Source organism: Cutaneotrichosporon oleaginosum, assembly GCF_008065305.1.
Source record: "Cutaneotrichosporon oleaginosum strain ATCC 20508 chromosome Unknown ATCC20508_contig01, whole genome shotgun sequence".
NCBI lineage: Eukaryota > Fungi > Basidiomycota > Tremellomycetes > Trichosporonales > Trichosporonaceae > Cutaneotrichosporon > Cutaneotrichosporon oleaginosum.
In genome coordinates this window covers 2,442,778-2,456,269 of record NW_027072170.1, presented here as the reverse complement: position 1 = coordinate 2,456,269, position 13,492 = coordinate 2,442,778, and the positions used below count along the sequence as shown (strand labels likewise).

The 13,492-nt window shown below is 61.5% G+C and overlaps 7 protein-coding genes across 7 annotated transcripts; 4 read left to right on the top strand and 3 right to left on the bottom strand.

The window, feature by feature from the left end:
- Positions 1-699: 699 nt before the first annotated feature.
- COLE_00989 (uncharacterized protein) lies at positions 700-4,462 on the top strand (the record flags this gene model as incomplete). Its single annotated transcript, XM_065626114.1, has 9 exons — positions 700-906; positions 960-1,009; positions 1,055-1,120; positions 1,153-1,570; positions 1,609-1,709; positions 1,795-1,830; positions 1,868-4,244; positions 4,278-4,332; positions 4,386-4,462. 9 exons carry the CDS (start codon positions 700-702, stop codon positions 4,460-4,462), a joined length of 3,387 nt encoding a protein of 1,128 aa, XP_065482608.1.
- Positions 4,463-4,593: 131 nt separating this feature from the next.
- On the bottom strand, positions 4,594-6,053 carry COLE_00988 (uncharacterized protein; the record flags this gene model as incomplete). Its single annotated transcript, XM_018426022.2, has 3 exons — positions 4,594-5,805; positions 5,854-5,930; positions 5,969-6,053. 3 exons carry the CDS (start codon positions 6,051-6,053, stop codon positions 4,594-4,596), a joined length of 1,374 nt encoding a protein of 457 aa, XP_018278368.1.
- Positions 6,054-6,352: 299 nt separating this feature from the next.
- COLE_00987 (uncharacterized protein) lies at positions 6,353-7,107 on the top strand (the record flags this gene model as incomplete). Its single annotated transcript, XM_065626113.1, has 3 exons — positions 6,353-6,523; positions 6,754-6,807; positions 6,991-7,107. The coding sequence occupies 3 exons, from the start codon at positions 6,353-6,355 to the stop codon at positions 7,105-7,107; spliced, it is 342 nt and encodes a 113-aa protein (XP_065482607.1).
- A 780-nt stretch (positions 7,108-7,887) lies between these two features.
- COLE_00986 (uncharacterized protein) lies at positions 7,888-9,403 on the top strand (the record flags this gene model as incomplete). Its single annotated transcript, XM_018423393.2, has 4 exons — positions 7,888-7,954; positions 8,166-8,355; positions 8,730-8,834; positions 8,890-9,403. 4 exons carry the CDS (start codon positions 7,888-7,890, stop codon positions 9,401-9,403), a joined length of 876 nt encoding a protein of 291 aa, XP_018278366.1.
- Positions 9,404-10,071: 668 nt separating this feature from the next.
- COLE_00985 (uncharacterized protein) lies at positions 10,072-10,813 on the bottom strand (the record flags this gene model as incomplete). The annotated part of the gene is made up of 3 exons (XM_018423392.2): positions 10,072-10,289; positions 10,322-10,512; positions 10,545-10,813. 3 exons carry the CDS (start codon positions 10,811-10,813, stop codon positions 10,072-10,074), a joined length of 678 nt encoding a protein of 225 aa, XP_018278365.1.
- Positions 10,814-11,300: 487 nt separating this feature from the next.
- On the top strand, positions 11,301-12,863 carry COLE_00984 (uncharacterized protein; the record flags this gene model as incomplete). Its single annotated transcript, XM_018419288.2, has 1 exon — positions 11,301-12,863. One exon carries the CDS (start codon positions 11,301-11,303, stop codon positions 12,861-12,863), a length of 1,563 nt encoding a protein of 520 aa, XP_018278364.1.
- A 179-nt stretch (positions 12,864-13,042) lies between these two features.
- COLE_00983 (uncharacterized protein) lies at positions 13,043-13,291 on the bottom strand (the record flags this gene model as incomplete). Its single annotated transcript, XM_018419287.2, has 1 exon — positions 13,043-13,291. One exon carries the CDS (start codon positions 13,289-13,291, stop codon positions 13,043-13,045), a length of 249 nt encoding a protein of 82 aa, XP_018278363.1.
- Positions 13,292-13,492: the final 201 nt, after the last annotated feature.

Genomic DNA, 13,492 nt, shown 5'->3' with positions numbered 1-13,492 from the left:
CTGCATTCCATCTCCTGGCGCCGCTCCGCCAGCTGGCCCTTGCTAGGCCTGAGCCTCCCCACCAAGTCTCCCCGACAGATGCACGTTCTGTGATGACCGCACTTGATCACAGGTGTCAAGATCACTATCGAGGTAGGATGAAACAAGGTGTCGTGGTCAGAGCTGGGTCACGCGCGGCGGCGCCGATCACGAGATTCCGGGAGCAACAGGGTCGTGCCGAAATTCTGGGCACAGCCGGGCGGCAGAGGCCGGAGTCGATCGAGGCGAGCGTAGGGACAGCTACGTATGAGAGGACAAAGAATGCAGGACGGGAGACGGAGAATGATGAGAAGAGACGAGGTCAGATGAGATTTGTGATGCAAGATGTGTGCCGTGTGGAGGGATTCGAGAGGGGCCCGACGGGGGGCAGATGAGTGCGATATGCCCTGAATGGGCACAGGGACGAGGTCGTTCACCCAACCATCAGGCACCACCAGACCGGCAGTTGGCCCAAAGTGAGACCAACAACACACTCATCCATCAACTCGACATTCGACTTTAATTCATTCTTTCTCCATCTCAGTCTCCGCCGAGTCTCCATCTTCTCATCGCGATACCCCCATCATCCACTTCTACATCTCTCTCCCTCTCATTCGGCCAACTCAAAGCGCTCCTCCACCCCGCACGCGCAGCTCGAGCCTGTACCCGACCGTCAACTAAATGGCGCGTCTGGGCAACGACTCTCCTGCCGTGGAGCCTGATGCCGGCCCCGCAGAGGACCTCTCAGGCGACGATGACCTGCTCAACCACATTCTCGTCAACACGATCGCGCAGAACAGCCCCAAAGGCATCGGGCTGCACCCCCAAACCGTCGGCTACGTCGGGCCCACAGTCGCGTACGACGAAGTCTTGGATATTCTACAGCGCGTAAGTTTATCCCCTTTCCGTCCTCCGCCAAAGCGTCCGCTGACCGCGCGTAGCACGTCATCGAGACCGGAAACATCGCCGCTGCGTCCGATGAGTTCTTGGTGTGCGTACAAGTCCGGTGTCCCGGGATACGCGCGCTGACTTGCAGATGGGGTCCCATCAAGGATCATCTCGAGACGCGGACAACCAATGTCCGCAAGGGACGCTTCATCAAGTGGACTTCCGTTAGACCAGCGCTGATGCCAGACACCTTCGCCGCTACCTCATGATCTACGGTCCCACGTCGCGCGTCGAAATCTTCAAGACAGACCGCTACAAGGAGGTCACACTCCACGACGAGCTGGGCGTATATGCGACGCGCAACCTCGAAGAAGGAGCTATTGTCGACGAGCTGCAGGGCTCGGTCGTCAAGTTCCCGAAGTCTTGGGAGGCCGACCTGGAGCGCGGTCGCTTCCGGGACGGCGCTGCGGACGATCTCGAGGAAGACGAGGACGAGGAAGGGAGCGAGGATGAAGAGGACGACGACGGCACGCGCAAACGTAACAGGAAACCGTCTGCTCCTCAACGGCGTAGTGAACGCACGGGTCGGCGCGACTTCTCCGTGCTGCGCTCGTCTCTCAAGAACTGTTTGCAGCTCTTTCTGGGTCCAGCGCGCTTTTTGAATGTGGGCCTGTCCACAAGCTTCCTCGGCTGACCTGCTAGCATGACTGTGACAATAACGTCGAGCTATATCGCAAAGAGGGCTACGTGACCTTCAAGGTCTTACGCCCCATCAAGATCGGGCAAGAGCTGACCACCTTCTAGTACGTCTGTCCCCTTTAAAAATGCCTGTGACGTGCTAACATCACAGCGGCCCCGATTACTGTACGTGTTTCCACACACCCTCATTGCTAACATCCTAGTCGGTAGAGCCAATCGAGAATGGTGAGTTATGATTGTTTACCAAGACTGACACTTCCAGTATGTGCCTGACATGCGAAATTAGCGGAAGCGGTTACTACAAGGATAACCCATCCAAGAGGACGCTGGCGGAGGCGGCAAAGCGCGCTGCGTCTGAGGGAGCTACGTCCCGTCGCGCTGCGGACTCGGACGACGAGGCTGCTGATACACCTCTATCGACACCACGCAAAACCCGCAGACATCCAGGTTCTGCCATGGACTCGATGGCGGCATCTGAAGACGAGGAGAACGAGGAGCCGGAGCGTCGCTGCCAGCCTAAGCGACGTGCGGTACTGAAAGCCAAAAAGATCGACTGGGGGCTTGGCATCCCCGGGCGTCGCCGCCAGGCTTACCAAGAGGAGACCGAAACGCAGGCTGGTGATTCCGATTCCGATGCTTCGGGTGACGCCACTGATGCAGGTCGCTGCCTCACGTGTGCAGCAAAGACCAAGTCATTATGGGTGCGTAATCAGGAGTTCCTGCTCTGCCAGCGTTGTTGCCGGCACGCCATGATCTTCTTGTTACCGTGGCCCGCCCATCGCAAGGCCGATGTCCGCGAATATCCTCCGCCACACCTTCTCCCTCGCAAATACTATCCGCCGCAGAAGGTATCGCAAGTCGAGCTACCCACCTATCTCCCCAAGCCCCGTGCTCTGCAGCGGGTGGAGCAAACTGCGGCCGCCGCCGCCGCCGCCGCGACCGCCCAGGCAAAGGCGCTACTGCGTGCTGCCTCGAGCGAGATTCCGGACACCAAAGAGCACCGCCTAGCGCGCCACCGAGCGACCGAGACCGCCCGCAACGAGTTCGATTTCGAGATGGCCGCCCGAAGCGCTTGGGACAAGGAAGACGCGAGACGCGAAGCCTTGGCGTCCGTTGCCAAAGCTCGCGAACGCGCCAAGGCCCAGCGTGCCGAGTCCAGGCGTAAGATGGATGAGGGCAAACAGAAGGGCGTTGGCCTCTGGAGCCGGTACACGACCGAGACGCACGAGCAGCGCGAGGAGCGCGAGCGCAAGAGGTTCCAATTTGTCACTGGCACGCGCTCTGGGCGCAAGATTCGTGCACCATCCGAGGGCGAGGCTGAGGTGGAACGGTTAGCTCGCGAGGCCTTGTTGAAGGAGCGCGAGCGCGAGCTCCTGCAGTCTGAGAAGCAGCGCGAATGGAGGGAGCGGGACAAATCGCGCAGGGTGAAGGCTTCGGGCCGCGCCTCAGACAGCGAGGTCGACTCAAATGACGATCTGGCCGAACTGGACGACCTGGACGATCTGGACGAGCTGAACGAGCTTGGAGCCAACGTGGCGCAGATCGAAGCAGCAAACGTAGCACAGATCGAGGCAACAACCACCGCGGTGGAAGCCGAGTTTCCTGAACCCGACCCCGGCATTATTCAGGACAAACTTCTGCTGGCCGGCGGCGAGGAGGGAGAGGAAGACGAAGACGCGGAGAATGAGGCGCTGGGTCGTGAGGCCGGCACTGCCCAGAATCCCTATTATATCGACGACGACGATGACGACGACGATTCCCCGATTCTTTTGTCTGACCCTCCTTCCTCTGTGAAGAATGAAACTTCGCGGAAATCGCCACAGCAGCGACGACGCCGGCGTTCATCTCGCCCGGTCGAGGATGATTCTGACTCCGACTCGTCCGTGAGGCCCGGGGCTAGTCGCCTTGTGACGTACCGGTCTCTCCATACCCCGCTACAGAATTTGTCGAGGGCTCCTCCCCACGACGTTAGCGCAACGAGAGACTCTGACTCCTCGAGCGCGGACGGCAACTCGCCACAGAAGGCGATCACGATCGAGGACAGCGACGATGAAGATTGGCCTGTGCGCCCTCCTAGGCAGAGTCGTCCGCTCATGTCCTCCCAGCACCGTCGGAACGGCCACCATAGTTTGCCCTTACGCGGGACACTCGGCGACACACTTCGGGCGCCAGCGTCCGGTCTGGAAGGAGCGCCAGCTACCTCGGTAGTTCTTGCCGCACTTTCAGAGCCTGCGGAGCCCGCACCCCGCTCGTATTATACTGCATTACAGCATAAGCAGCACGGTGGCACGCTCCGCCACGAGCGGCACAAGCAGGTCACTAGCAGCTCGAGTGCGGCGCGGCAATACGGCCTGACGCGGAACGGGGCACTCGCTCCATCTGGCAACCAGTTGCCCCGCCGTGACCTCTCCGAGATGAGCATCGACGAGGCTTCACCGCAGGACGGGGTGAGCGCTGACGACGACCACGAGGCGCGCTCGGCCGAGGGCGTGGAGCGCGTCGTCGAGTCCAGTTCGCGCTCCAATTGCGATGACTCTGCCTCTGGACCGTCGAATGGGCACAAGCATCACGCTCCACTCAGCAACAACCCGCCGAGCATCACGCCCGCTAAGCGTTCCCAGAAGCACGACCGCCTTTCCGTGAGTGGCCTCCACGGGCCTGTTAACATACAGAACGAGTCCCATAAACCGCGCAAGAAGAGTCGGACCTTCTTCCGAGTTCAACAAGGTACATCTCCCTCTTTTATCCCCTCCAGTATTGGAGAAGGCTCACGCAAACAGAGTTGAAACTTCCCCGAGTTCCCCCTACACTGCCTACCCCGATGACGTGGTCGGGCCGCGACGGTTTCCCCTTCTGAGTACGGACATGCGTTCTACACTGTATCCGTGACCTGGATGCCTGTATCATTATGCACACTTTGTAATTTGACGAGGTGGGAGTAGGCGAGAGCGGTGAGAGCGAGCCTTGCGTTCTAGTGCTGCATCGTTTCTACTGTGCGGGTTGCAACCTCCCCTTCTCCTCCAGCGCGGCCTTGGCAGCGACCTTGGCTTCGGCGACAGCGTTGGTTTCGGCGCGCGCCATGGCCGCGGCATCAGCGTCCGCCTTGGCTTCCGCGAGCTTGGCTTCACGCGCCGCCTCTCTCCTGGCACGGTGCTCGGCGCGCATCTCTCCGACCTTGGCCTTGGTCGCGGCCCACCCCTTCTGGGATTCACGGCGGATGTGGACCCATGCCCAAGCACCTCCTCTCCGCGCAAAAGCGCCGATAAGGCGTAACCCCGCACCAAGCGTGCGCACGCCAGCCACAAACAACGGCTTGGGCTTCCACGTCCCGCTCCGCGGGTCGAGCTGGACCGCGGGTGTGTCCGCCGTCCAGTCGGCCCACGCGGCGCGTGCCTGCGCAAGAGGGTTCAAGCGCGCCAACCCCGCGGGGTGGGTGCTGGGCGGCGGCGGCGGGTCGATCCGCACGAACGAGGCGAGGCTGCGCGCCTGCTCCGTATCCCCTGGTGCGAGGTAGTGCTCGAGCTTGCGGAGGGGGCGCACGTCCGCGGGCTGCGGGAGCGCGGTGGTGAGGATGGCGCTGGCGTGCGCGCCGTACAGCTCGAGGCGGCGCGCGAGGAGCACATCCGTGAACTGCCTGTCGCCGACGACGAGGACGCGCAGCGCCTCGTCTTCGGTCGCGGGCTTGGCTTCTTCGCCCTTCTTCTCCGTGTCGCGCTGCATCTCGGCGCGCGACTTGGTCTCCATCGCCGCGTCGATGCTCGCGTCCCACTCCGTCCCCGGCGGCGGGACGCGATACTGCGCCGCCACCATGCGCTCCTCCAGCGTGCCTTTGAGCAACCGTCCGGCGAGAGGACCCTCTTCCACGCTCCACCGCCATTTGGCGAGCAGCTCCTGCTCCGCCGTCTCCTCTTCGACAGCGGCGTGCGCGAGCTCGGGCACCGTGTCTCGTGTAAGCTTTGGCGCGCCTAGCCGGCCAGCGAAGTACGCTATCACGTCGGCCGCGCATGCCGGCTTGGGCTGGCGGTGTGCGAGAACGGGCACATGCAAGTTCATGGAGAGGGCTTCGGCGCCGATGCCCCCGCGGTCCTTTGCTGATCCAGCGCTGTTGGACACCATCAGCACGCGGCCGGGGAAGGTGGCTTTCAGGTTCGCCCATGCTGATGTGTAGGCTGGGAAGCAGGCGTCGGAGTGCGGGAGGGTCTGGTGTCAGCTGCCAGAGATGGAAAGGAGGGATAGGGGAGCACGCACAACGCAGTTGTCCTTGTCTATCACGACAGCATTGTACCCCGCGGCGCGCAGACCCGCCCAGTCAACTTGCGCTATGCCTGTCGTCAGCTTGATGGCTCGGATGCTGAGAACTCACTCGGAGCGCGCAGGTCGGGGCGGAGCAGGGCCGGCCGGAGCAGGCCCTGCAAGTATATCAAGGGCGCGGGGAGGCGGGCTGGCATGCCTGTATCCCGCGCCAGAAGTGTGAGAAGGGAGGTCGGTGAGGAGTAGACGGAGGAGAGAGGATGGGTAGAGTGGGAAATTCGGGTGGAGGCGCGATCAGGTGATGGACGGAATGGCACAAACACGTCCGTGTCACCGTCACTCCGTCTTCTGTCCGTTCTTCCAACAACTTCATCTTTATCCACTCTTTCATTTATCTCAGCGGTGTTCAGACGCGCAAGCAGTGCGGGTGATATTAGACTTACGCCTCTTCTGCCTTACTCTTCCCGCCCCTCTCCTTCTACACCTCCCCACCACCATGTCCTCCACCGCCGCCCTCGCCCCCGGCTCCAAGCGCCAGAGCATGCTCGTCCAGTCCACGCCTGGCTCGCCCGAGGTGGGCAAAGAGATTGATACTTCGACGACGACGACGGGCGCCGGAACAATCACGGCCAAGAACGTGGCCTCGCCGGGCGAGCTGTGCGGCTTTGTGAGTTTGAGCGTTGAGCAGGTGGCGCGGGCGTGAGGGATACGGAGCGCGGGAAACGAGATGAGGACCGAAATGCGCAGGGCCGTGGAATGGCGGGCGCTGGGAATCCGGGCAACTGGGCAACTGCGGGCGAACGAGACGCGAAGGAAGAAAGGCGTTGTGAAACGCGCTCTCTTAGAAGCTGAAGCAGATGAGACGCGTCCAGACAAATTCAATCACGCTAACATTAGGTCGACACGTTGCTCAACACTCTCGAGAGCCGGTTCGACGAGATGAGTGAACAGGTGCAGTACGTTTGCTGTGCGCTAGATTTGTATTCAAGCTGACAGCAGGTCGAGGAGTGAGTGTCCGCGAATTCAAAGACGCGGCCAACCTGCGCGGTGGCCCACCACATCGCATGCAGCCTGCTGCATTGCGCTACATCCAATCTAGCACATCGCGCCGCCTCTTTGCATCTCACCCGACAGTCGCTGACCACAGTGAACGAAATGGCGGCCCGCATTGACAATCTGGAAACAGCTATCGCGGATTTGATGAACAACGGCGCCGAGAGCCCAACAACCACACCCACGAAGAAGAAGTAGACATGAGTAGCGCTGTGGCACGCGTAAGGACAGTTGTATGCATATAGTTCAGCCCTAGAGTAGACCCATTGATGGCGATGGCATGACGCGCCACCACGATCTGCGCCGCTCTCAGACTACCCCGGCCCAACTGCTCATGCTGCTCAGCTGGAATCTCGCTTGGACATGGCACGTCATGGTCCATCCGAGCTAAGCGCGGTGTTAAGGTTGACATGTCATGGCAACAACATTCCAGCGTGGCATGTGTGGGATCCACTCGGCGTCTGTAGATCTATAAGACTTGTCAGGGCGCACGCAGCACATCCCCGTGCGCTCCGTGAGGCTTCAGCGCACAGCATCTCGGGGCCTCGGCGCAATATATGATGGTCTGATCGCTCGAGGAGCAGACTGGCGAAAGCGACAGGCTGGATGATCAGCAAGAAAGAGTATGAGGTGTTAAGTGGGCGGATGCAAAAGTGCCACATGTGAATGCCACGCCGATGGAATGATCGGCGACGTCACTGTTGGCTGGCTGGGGGTGGGGGGGGGGTCAAACGTCACTCCCCTTGCACCTGCAGCTGGAAGAATCCCCCCCTTCCCCCTGCCGCACCACTTCTCTCCGCACTTCCATCGTCCACTCGTCGTTACCTTTCTCTCTTTCATCCACCACCTCACATCCATCTACTCTACACATCGCCTACTCTCCGATACGACCGACACACCGCTCACCGCCCTCTCGCAGATCGTATCCATCACCCACAAACGCACGCGAGGCGCACACACCTTCTTTGAGATCTCACGATGGCCCCCGTTATTGATCCTCACTTCGTCTGGGCATTTGGGCACGTTACTGTGCTCATCAATGCTGGTGCGTTGTTGGCTGTCGCAGACAGCTCATGGGAGGGGAGGGCTAGGCCCAGTCGGAGCTGGAGGCCAGGTGCCGGATGCCGGATGCTGCATCGACTTGACACTGAACATGCTCACCGGTTACGATCACGCCTGGACTGGGCTGGGCTGGCTGGGCTTTTGCTGATCTCACCCTCCCTGCCCACTTGTCTTCATTGCCCCGCTGACACCAGCCTACATCATCGTCCAGACACTGCTGTTCCGTGGAACCCCAAACATCCCATACCGTCTCTTGTACATGGGAGCGCTTTTGAGCTACTCGATCGTCGTATTCAAGTCGCTCGGCAAGCCAACTGGCATGCCCTGGGTTCGCCGCGCGTTCGTTGACGAGAACGCTCAGTACGCTTTGCTGGCGTTCTACTGGTGAGTCACAGTGCTACCGAGTCTGCGATGCGGTGGAGGGTTACATCAACTCGGAAGAGGCGGGTCGCTGCGGTGAAACTGGCGCGACGGTGCCGGAACGACGGAGGCGAGGTTGCACACTTGCTCAGATGCGCGCAAACCGCCGCGGGTGGATGGATGGTGCCACCCAGACCTGCCAACATGCCGACATGGCGCTGCGCAAGCGTGTCGGCTCTTGCCGCATGACGCAGTTGCGTTATCTGCGGTTATCTTGAGGCGCCGGCTGTGACCCTCCACGCCAGCTTCCAGCACATCATGCGGCAGTCGCCACATGTTTGGCTGGCGGCCTAAGCTGTCCACCTGTCCAGAGCACAGAGCACACCACTAATTTCCAGGCTCATCTCCAAGGCCATCGGCATCACAATCCTCCCCTTTGCGACCTTCTCGCTCTTCCACTGCGCCACTTTCATTCGTACCAATGTCCTTCCCAAGTTTTCCCCGTAAGTTTTGGATGAGGGGATTGGGCTCTGGCAAAGATGGTCGCTGATCTTTCAGTAAAGTCACGGCTGGCCAGCAGCGCCCGCCTCCCAACTGGGCCGATAGCCTTGGACCCAAGATCCAGCAACTGGTCAAGGGCAACTACGACCAGGCGATGAACTTCGTCGCGTACTCCGAGCTCGTGATCCTCCTCCGCGTCTTCGTCGGTGCCATCACGTGGCGTTCGTCCTTCATCGCCCCGATTTTCCTTGCACACTTCATCCGCCTCCGTTACCACGCCTCGCTCTTCACCCGCCACGCCGTTAACACTGTCGGTGCCAAGATTGACGGTCTCGTTGCTGGCAAGGCCCCAGCCGTCCAGAATGGCTGGGCGACTGCCAAGCGTATCCTTGGCCAGTGGGGCGGCGGTCAGCTCGTCCCCGGCGCTCAGCCCGCGGCCCGGCCGGCCGCTGCTGGTGCCCGCGCTCCCGGTGCTGCTGGCACCGCCGCAGGTGCGTCGACGGGTACGGCAACCGGCGCTGCGCCGGCAGCAGGCGCGCCTGGCACGACCGGCGCGACGCGCCGCGCTTAAACGTGTGGCTGGCAATTTGAAGCAGCTAATACACACATACAGCAGAATACGCTGTACATTATGTATAGCCGGCGCAGTTAGCCTATGAATGTTCTGCGTCGAGCGGGGATGATGGCCTTGCACTGACCGAGTTCCCATGACGATCGTAAGGGATGGGAAGGTTAGAGCCGGCCGTTTCACCCATGGCTGGCGACGTGTGGTGATTCATGTCATGTACAAGCTTCAACTAACCATGTGCTATCTATCTAGCCTCCGTTGTCCCGTTACCCATGCAACAGGACGCCCTCAAGGTTCCAGCCCCGCAGCGCGCAGCTTGGCCTCGAGTTCAGCGATGCGCTCGTTCGCTGCATCGAGCTGGGTGCACAGCGAGGTGCTGGGCACATCCACCCACGTCCCGTCGGCCTGTACCCCAGTCCAGTCGACCTTGTCGAGGAACTGAGAGATCGGGTCGTCGTCGTCATCCTCATCTGCACTTTTGTCCTCCACCGCAGCCTTCCTCCCCCTCGACGCCCCGTTCTTGTCCGTGATAAGCTATGCATCAGTCTACGTTCTCGGCATCTAACATGATCTCCGCCCGCGCGCCGGCATGCTGCGGCAACTTTCGGCGCTCCCAGCATGCCATGCCCCGCCACTTACGCGCGCTGGCACCACGCCGGCGCATGCGCAGACTAGTACGGTTGGAAGCGCGCGCCGGGCCCGCCCCCCGATTGGAAGTCGCTCCTCACCCTTCCGCCGGCCGGCTCGTCGGCGTCGTCAAACTGGTCGTCCTCCCACTCATCATCGTCCTCCTCGTCCGCGAACCCGAAGAAGTTGCTGGGTTCGCCCGAGGGCAGCAGGCTGGCGTGCAGGGCGGAACAAGCCGAGAGGGCGTCAAACAGCGGTGTCACTGCGGTCAGCTCAATCTCAAGAGCGACGTGCATTGCTCGGGCGTGACGAATACTCTCATCTCGGCAAGCGAGCTGTACTCGTCCTCGTCGGTGGTCTCGCCCTCGTCGATTTGGCAGTAGATGTGCGCCGGGAGGAGGCCGGCGGGCGTGAGTGCGTGCAGCGTCAAGCTGGGGTATGAGAGCGCGAAGCCCTGCTGCTCGCGCGGAACGAACGCGACCGCCCTGCCGTCAGCGCGCCCCCCTCTCCCACTCACTGCTCAGTCACATACAGCCGCCCCGGCACGCGGTGGCTCACGCCGTGTCCGCTGTCATTGTTATCGCCGTTCGCGTCCCCGTTCGCTTCGTCTCCCGTCTTGGACCATGCGGTCCAGCTCGGCACGGCAAGGCTGACCTCGGCATCGCCCTCCCAGCGCAGAACGGGGGGGATGTCGTCAAAGCTCGCGGGCGTGGACGACGTCAGCTGGTCGTGCTCCTCAGCGCTGATCGAGTGGGGTGGCTGCGAGATCGGTGTGAGTGCTGGCATGGTGGTGAGTGGATGAAGTCGACGCGTGAACGGTGCAGGTCATGTGTGGATTGTGCCGGCCGGCGCTTGCTGGCAGCCTGGCGGCAAGCGGCTGGCGTCAACAAAGTTGGGACGGGCGACGTCACGTGAGCGAGTGTGGAGGTGGAGTCTCCACGTTTGTTCGGATCCGCGGCGTCGTGCCACGGACAGTGCTTCTTGTTGTGTTTGTGCAACTGCTGCTCTGGATCTGCTTCCCAGTGAGTGGGAAGCTGTGCATTGTGTTCAGAGTGGAAGATTCTGGCAGGACAAAACGCGGGAAGTGCCGACTCGAAACCGACTCGACTCCCGGGATGAGAGGGGTGCGAGCTTGGCGCTCCCTGTCATAAGCGGCATGCCTCCCGCCTCCAACGCTCCAGCTTTCTCAACATCGCTGCTCTCCGACTAGATGTCCGCAGAATACTAGCAGCTCGCGTCCGGCCTCCCGGACGTTAATCTCTTCGACGACTACATGCCCTGCACAGCAAACGATACCGGCGGGCGTTGTGCATCGCCATCTGGCGGTAAAACGAACCAGACGTCCCATCCGCGCAACAAGGAGAGTCATGCAAAGACGAAGCACAAGGCAGAGCTCAAAGTGTCGGAGGAGCGACTTACGCCTGCAGGCACGCGCTATCCTTCCGGCGATGAAGTACGACCCCATCCCAAGGGCGCCCTATCCAGGTCTGAGCGCCTCGCCGCTGACCGCGCAACGCTCGCTGCCACCGTCATGGGCCAGCGGCACGACGACGAGACCGCCGGTCTGACAGGGAAAGGTGGGCGCCTGTACGTCCCGCACCGTTGCTACGTCTGCAGCCACAAGTATACTGTTGTGCACGATCTTTACCACCACCTTTGCCCGCCATGCGCTTCGCACAACATTGCGAAACGTGCCGCGGGCGCCGACATGCGCGGACGCGTGGCGCTCGTGACGGGTGGCCGTGCCAAAATCGGGATGTACGTCGCGCTCCGGCTGCTGCGCGATGGCGCACGTGTCACGATCACAACCCGCTTCCCACGCGATGCGGCGCGACGCTTCGTCGCGCTCGCCCGCGCGGATGCTGAGCGGGTTGCCCACGCGGTTGACGACCCAGCGAATACCGCCGACTGGCTCGACCGCCTCACCATCGTGGGAATTGACCTCCGTGACCCACGACAGGTGCTTTCGCTCGCTGCAATGTTCCCCGTGCTCGATGTACTCGTCAACAATGCTGCCCAGACCATCCGCCGCAGCGCAGACGCGTACGCGCCCCTCGTCGAGGGCGAACGCCTCCCACTACACGGGCCAACACCCGAAATCCGCGTGCTTGGAGGGTATATTCAGAGCCTGCTGCCGGCGCTGGACGCGATTGCGCCCCCTTACAAGGTCGAGGCGAGCGAGAATGCTGCAGTCGTAAGGGCCGACGATGTCGTCAAGGACCGCCGCCTAGCATACGCCGTTGAGCCGACCTTGCGTGGAGTGTCAGGCCCGCCTCGCTTAGACGTGCTCGACGCCGCTGGCCTCCGCCCCGACGCTGGGGCAGCGAACACATGGTCCAATCCCATTGGGTCCGTTCCTGCCGCCGAAGTGCTCGAGGTGCAACTCTGCAACGCCGTTGCGCCGCTCCTCCTTCTCAACTCGCTGCGGCCGGCTTTGGTGGCGGCTGCGTGTGCGCCGCCAGTGTCGCCAACCGAGTCCACCTCCCGCCGTTACACTTATGTCGTGAATGTCACTGCTGCCGAAGGGCAGTTCAGCCACTTCAAGACACCGGGCCACGCACACACCAACATGGCCAAGGCGGGACTCAACATGCTCACCCGCACGGTGGGCGCAGAACTCGCCAAGCGCGGCGTGCTTGTGACCTCCGTTGATACCGGATGGGTGACCGACGAGCGGCCTTGGAAGGATAAACGTGCCGCAGCTGCTGCCGGTTTCGCTTGCCCACTAGATCTCGAAGACGGGGCCGCACGCGTGTACGATCCCATTGTGCGTGGCGAGTTGGGCGAGGCACTGCATAGCGTGCTGCTCAAAGACTACGGCGTCGCGTCGTGGTGAGCGGGTGCCTACTTCGGGACTCGCTCTTCGCGCGACAATCTTTCCGATTCCGAGTGCAGAGATGAATTGGCGAGATTACCGCCATGCTCATGGCGACAAGGGCAGTGGGCGACAGAGGCGGAGAGGATGGTTGAGATAACGGGGTCTGTTTTTTTTGCCAAGCACTCTAGTTTTCCAGCTCACGGCAACAGAATAGGAACTGCTGCGCATGAGCTGTGGAGCCGGGGATCGCACCGGCCAACGTGAAGTTTATATCCCGGAGATCGCGGCGTAAGCTCGCGCCGGTATGGACGCGAGCCACAAGGCCTGCGAGATGCCGGAGAGGCTCCGCGGGAACAGGACAACGGGAACAGCACGACGAGGCACCGACTTCGGCCACCACCATTCATCGCTGAAGTGATCTGATGTACGCTCACGTGGGTCACCATTCATCGCTGAAGTGATTGATGTACGCTCACGTGGATATGATGCGCGTACTGCAGATCCCATCGCCATCGAAACAGCCGTTCGGCGGGACACTCTGGTCCGAGGCACGCCATTCCCATCGCCGAACCGTGAAGCTTGCACAAATCTAATCGGCTGAAGTGCGGAATGCTAAGCTATAGCTTGCTAGTGCGACGGGGGACAAC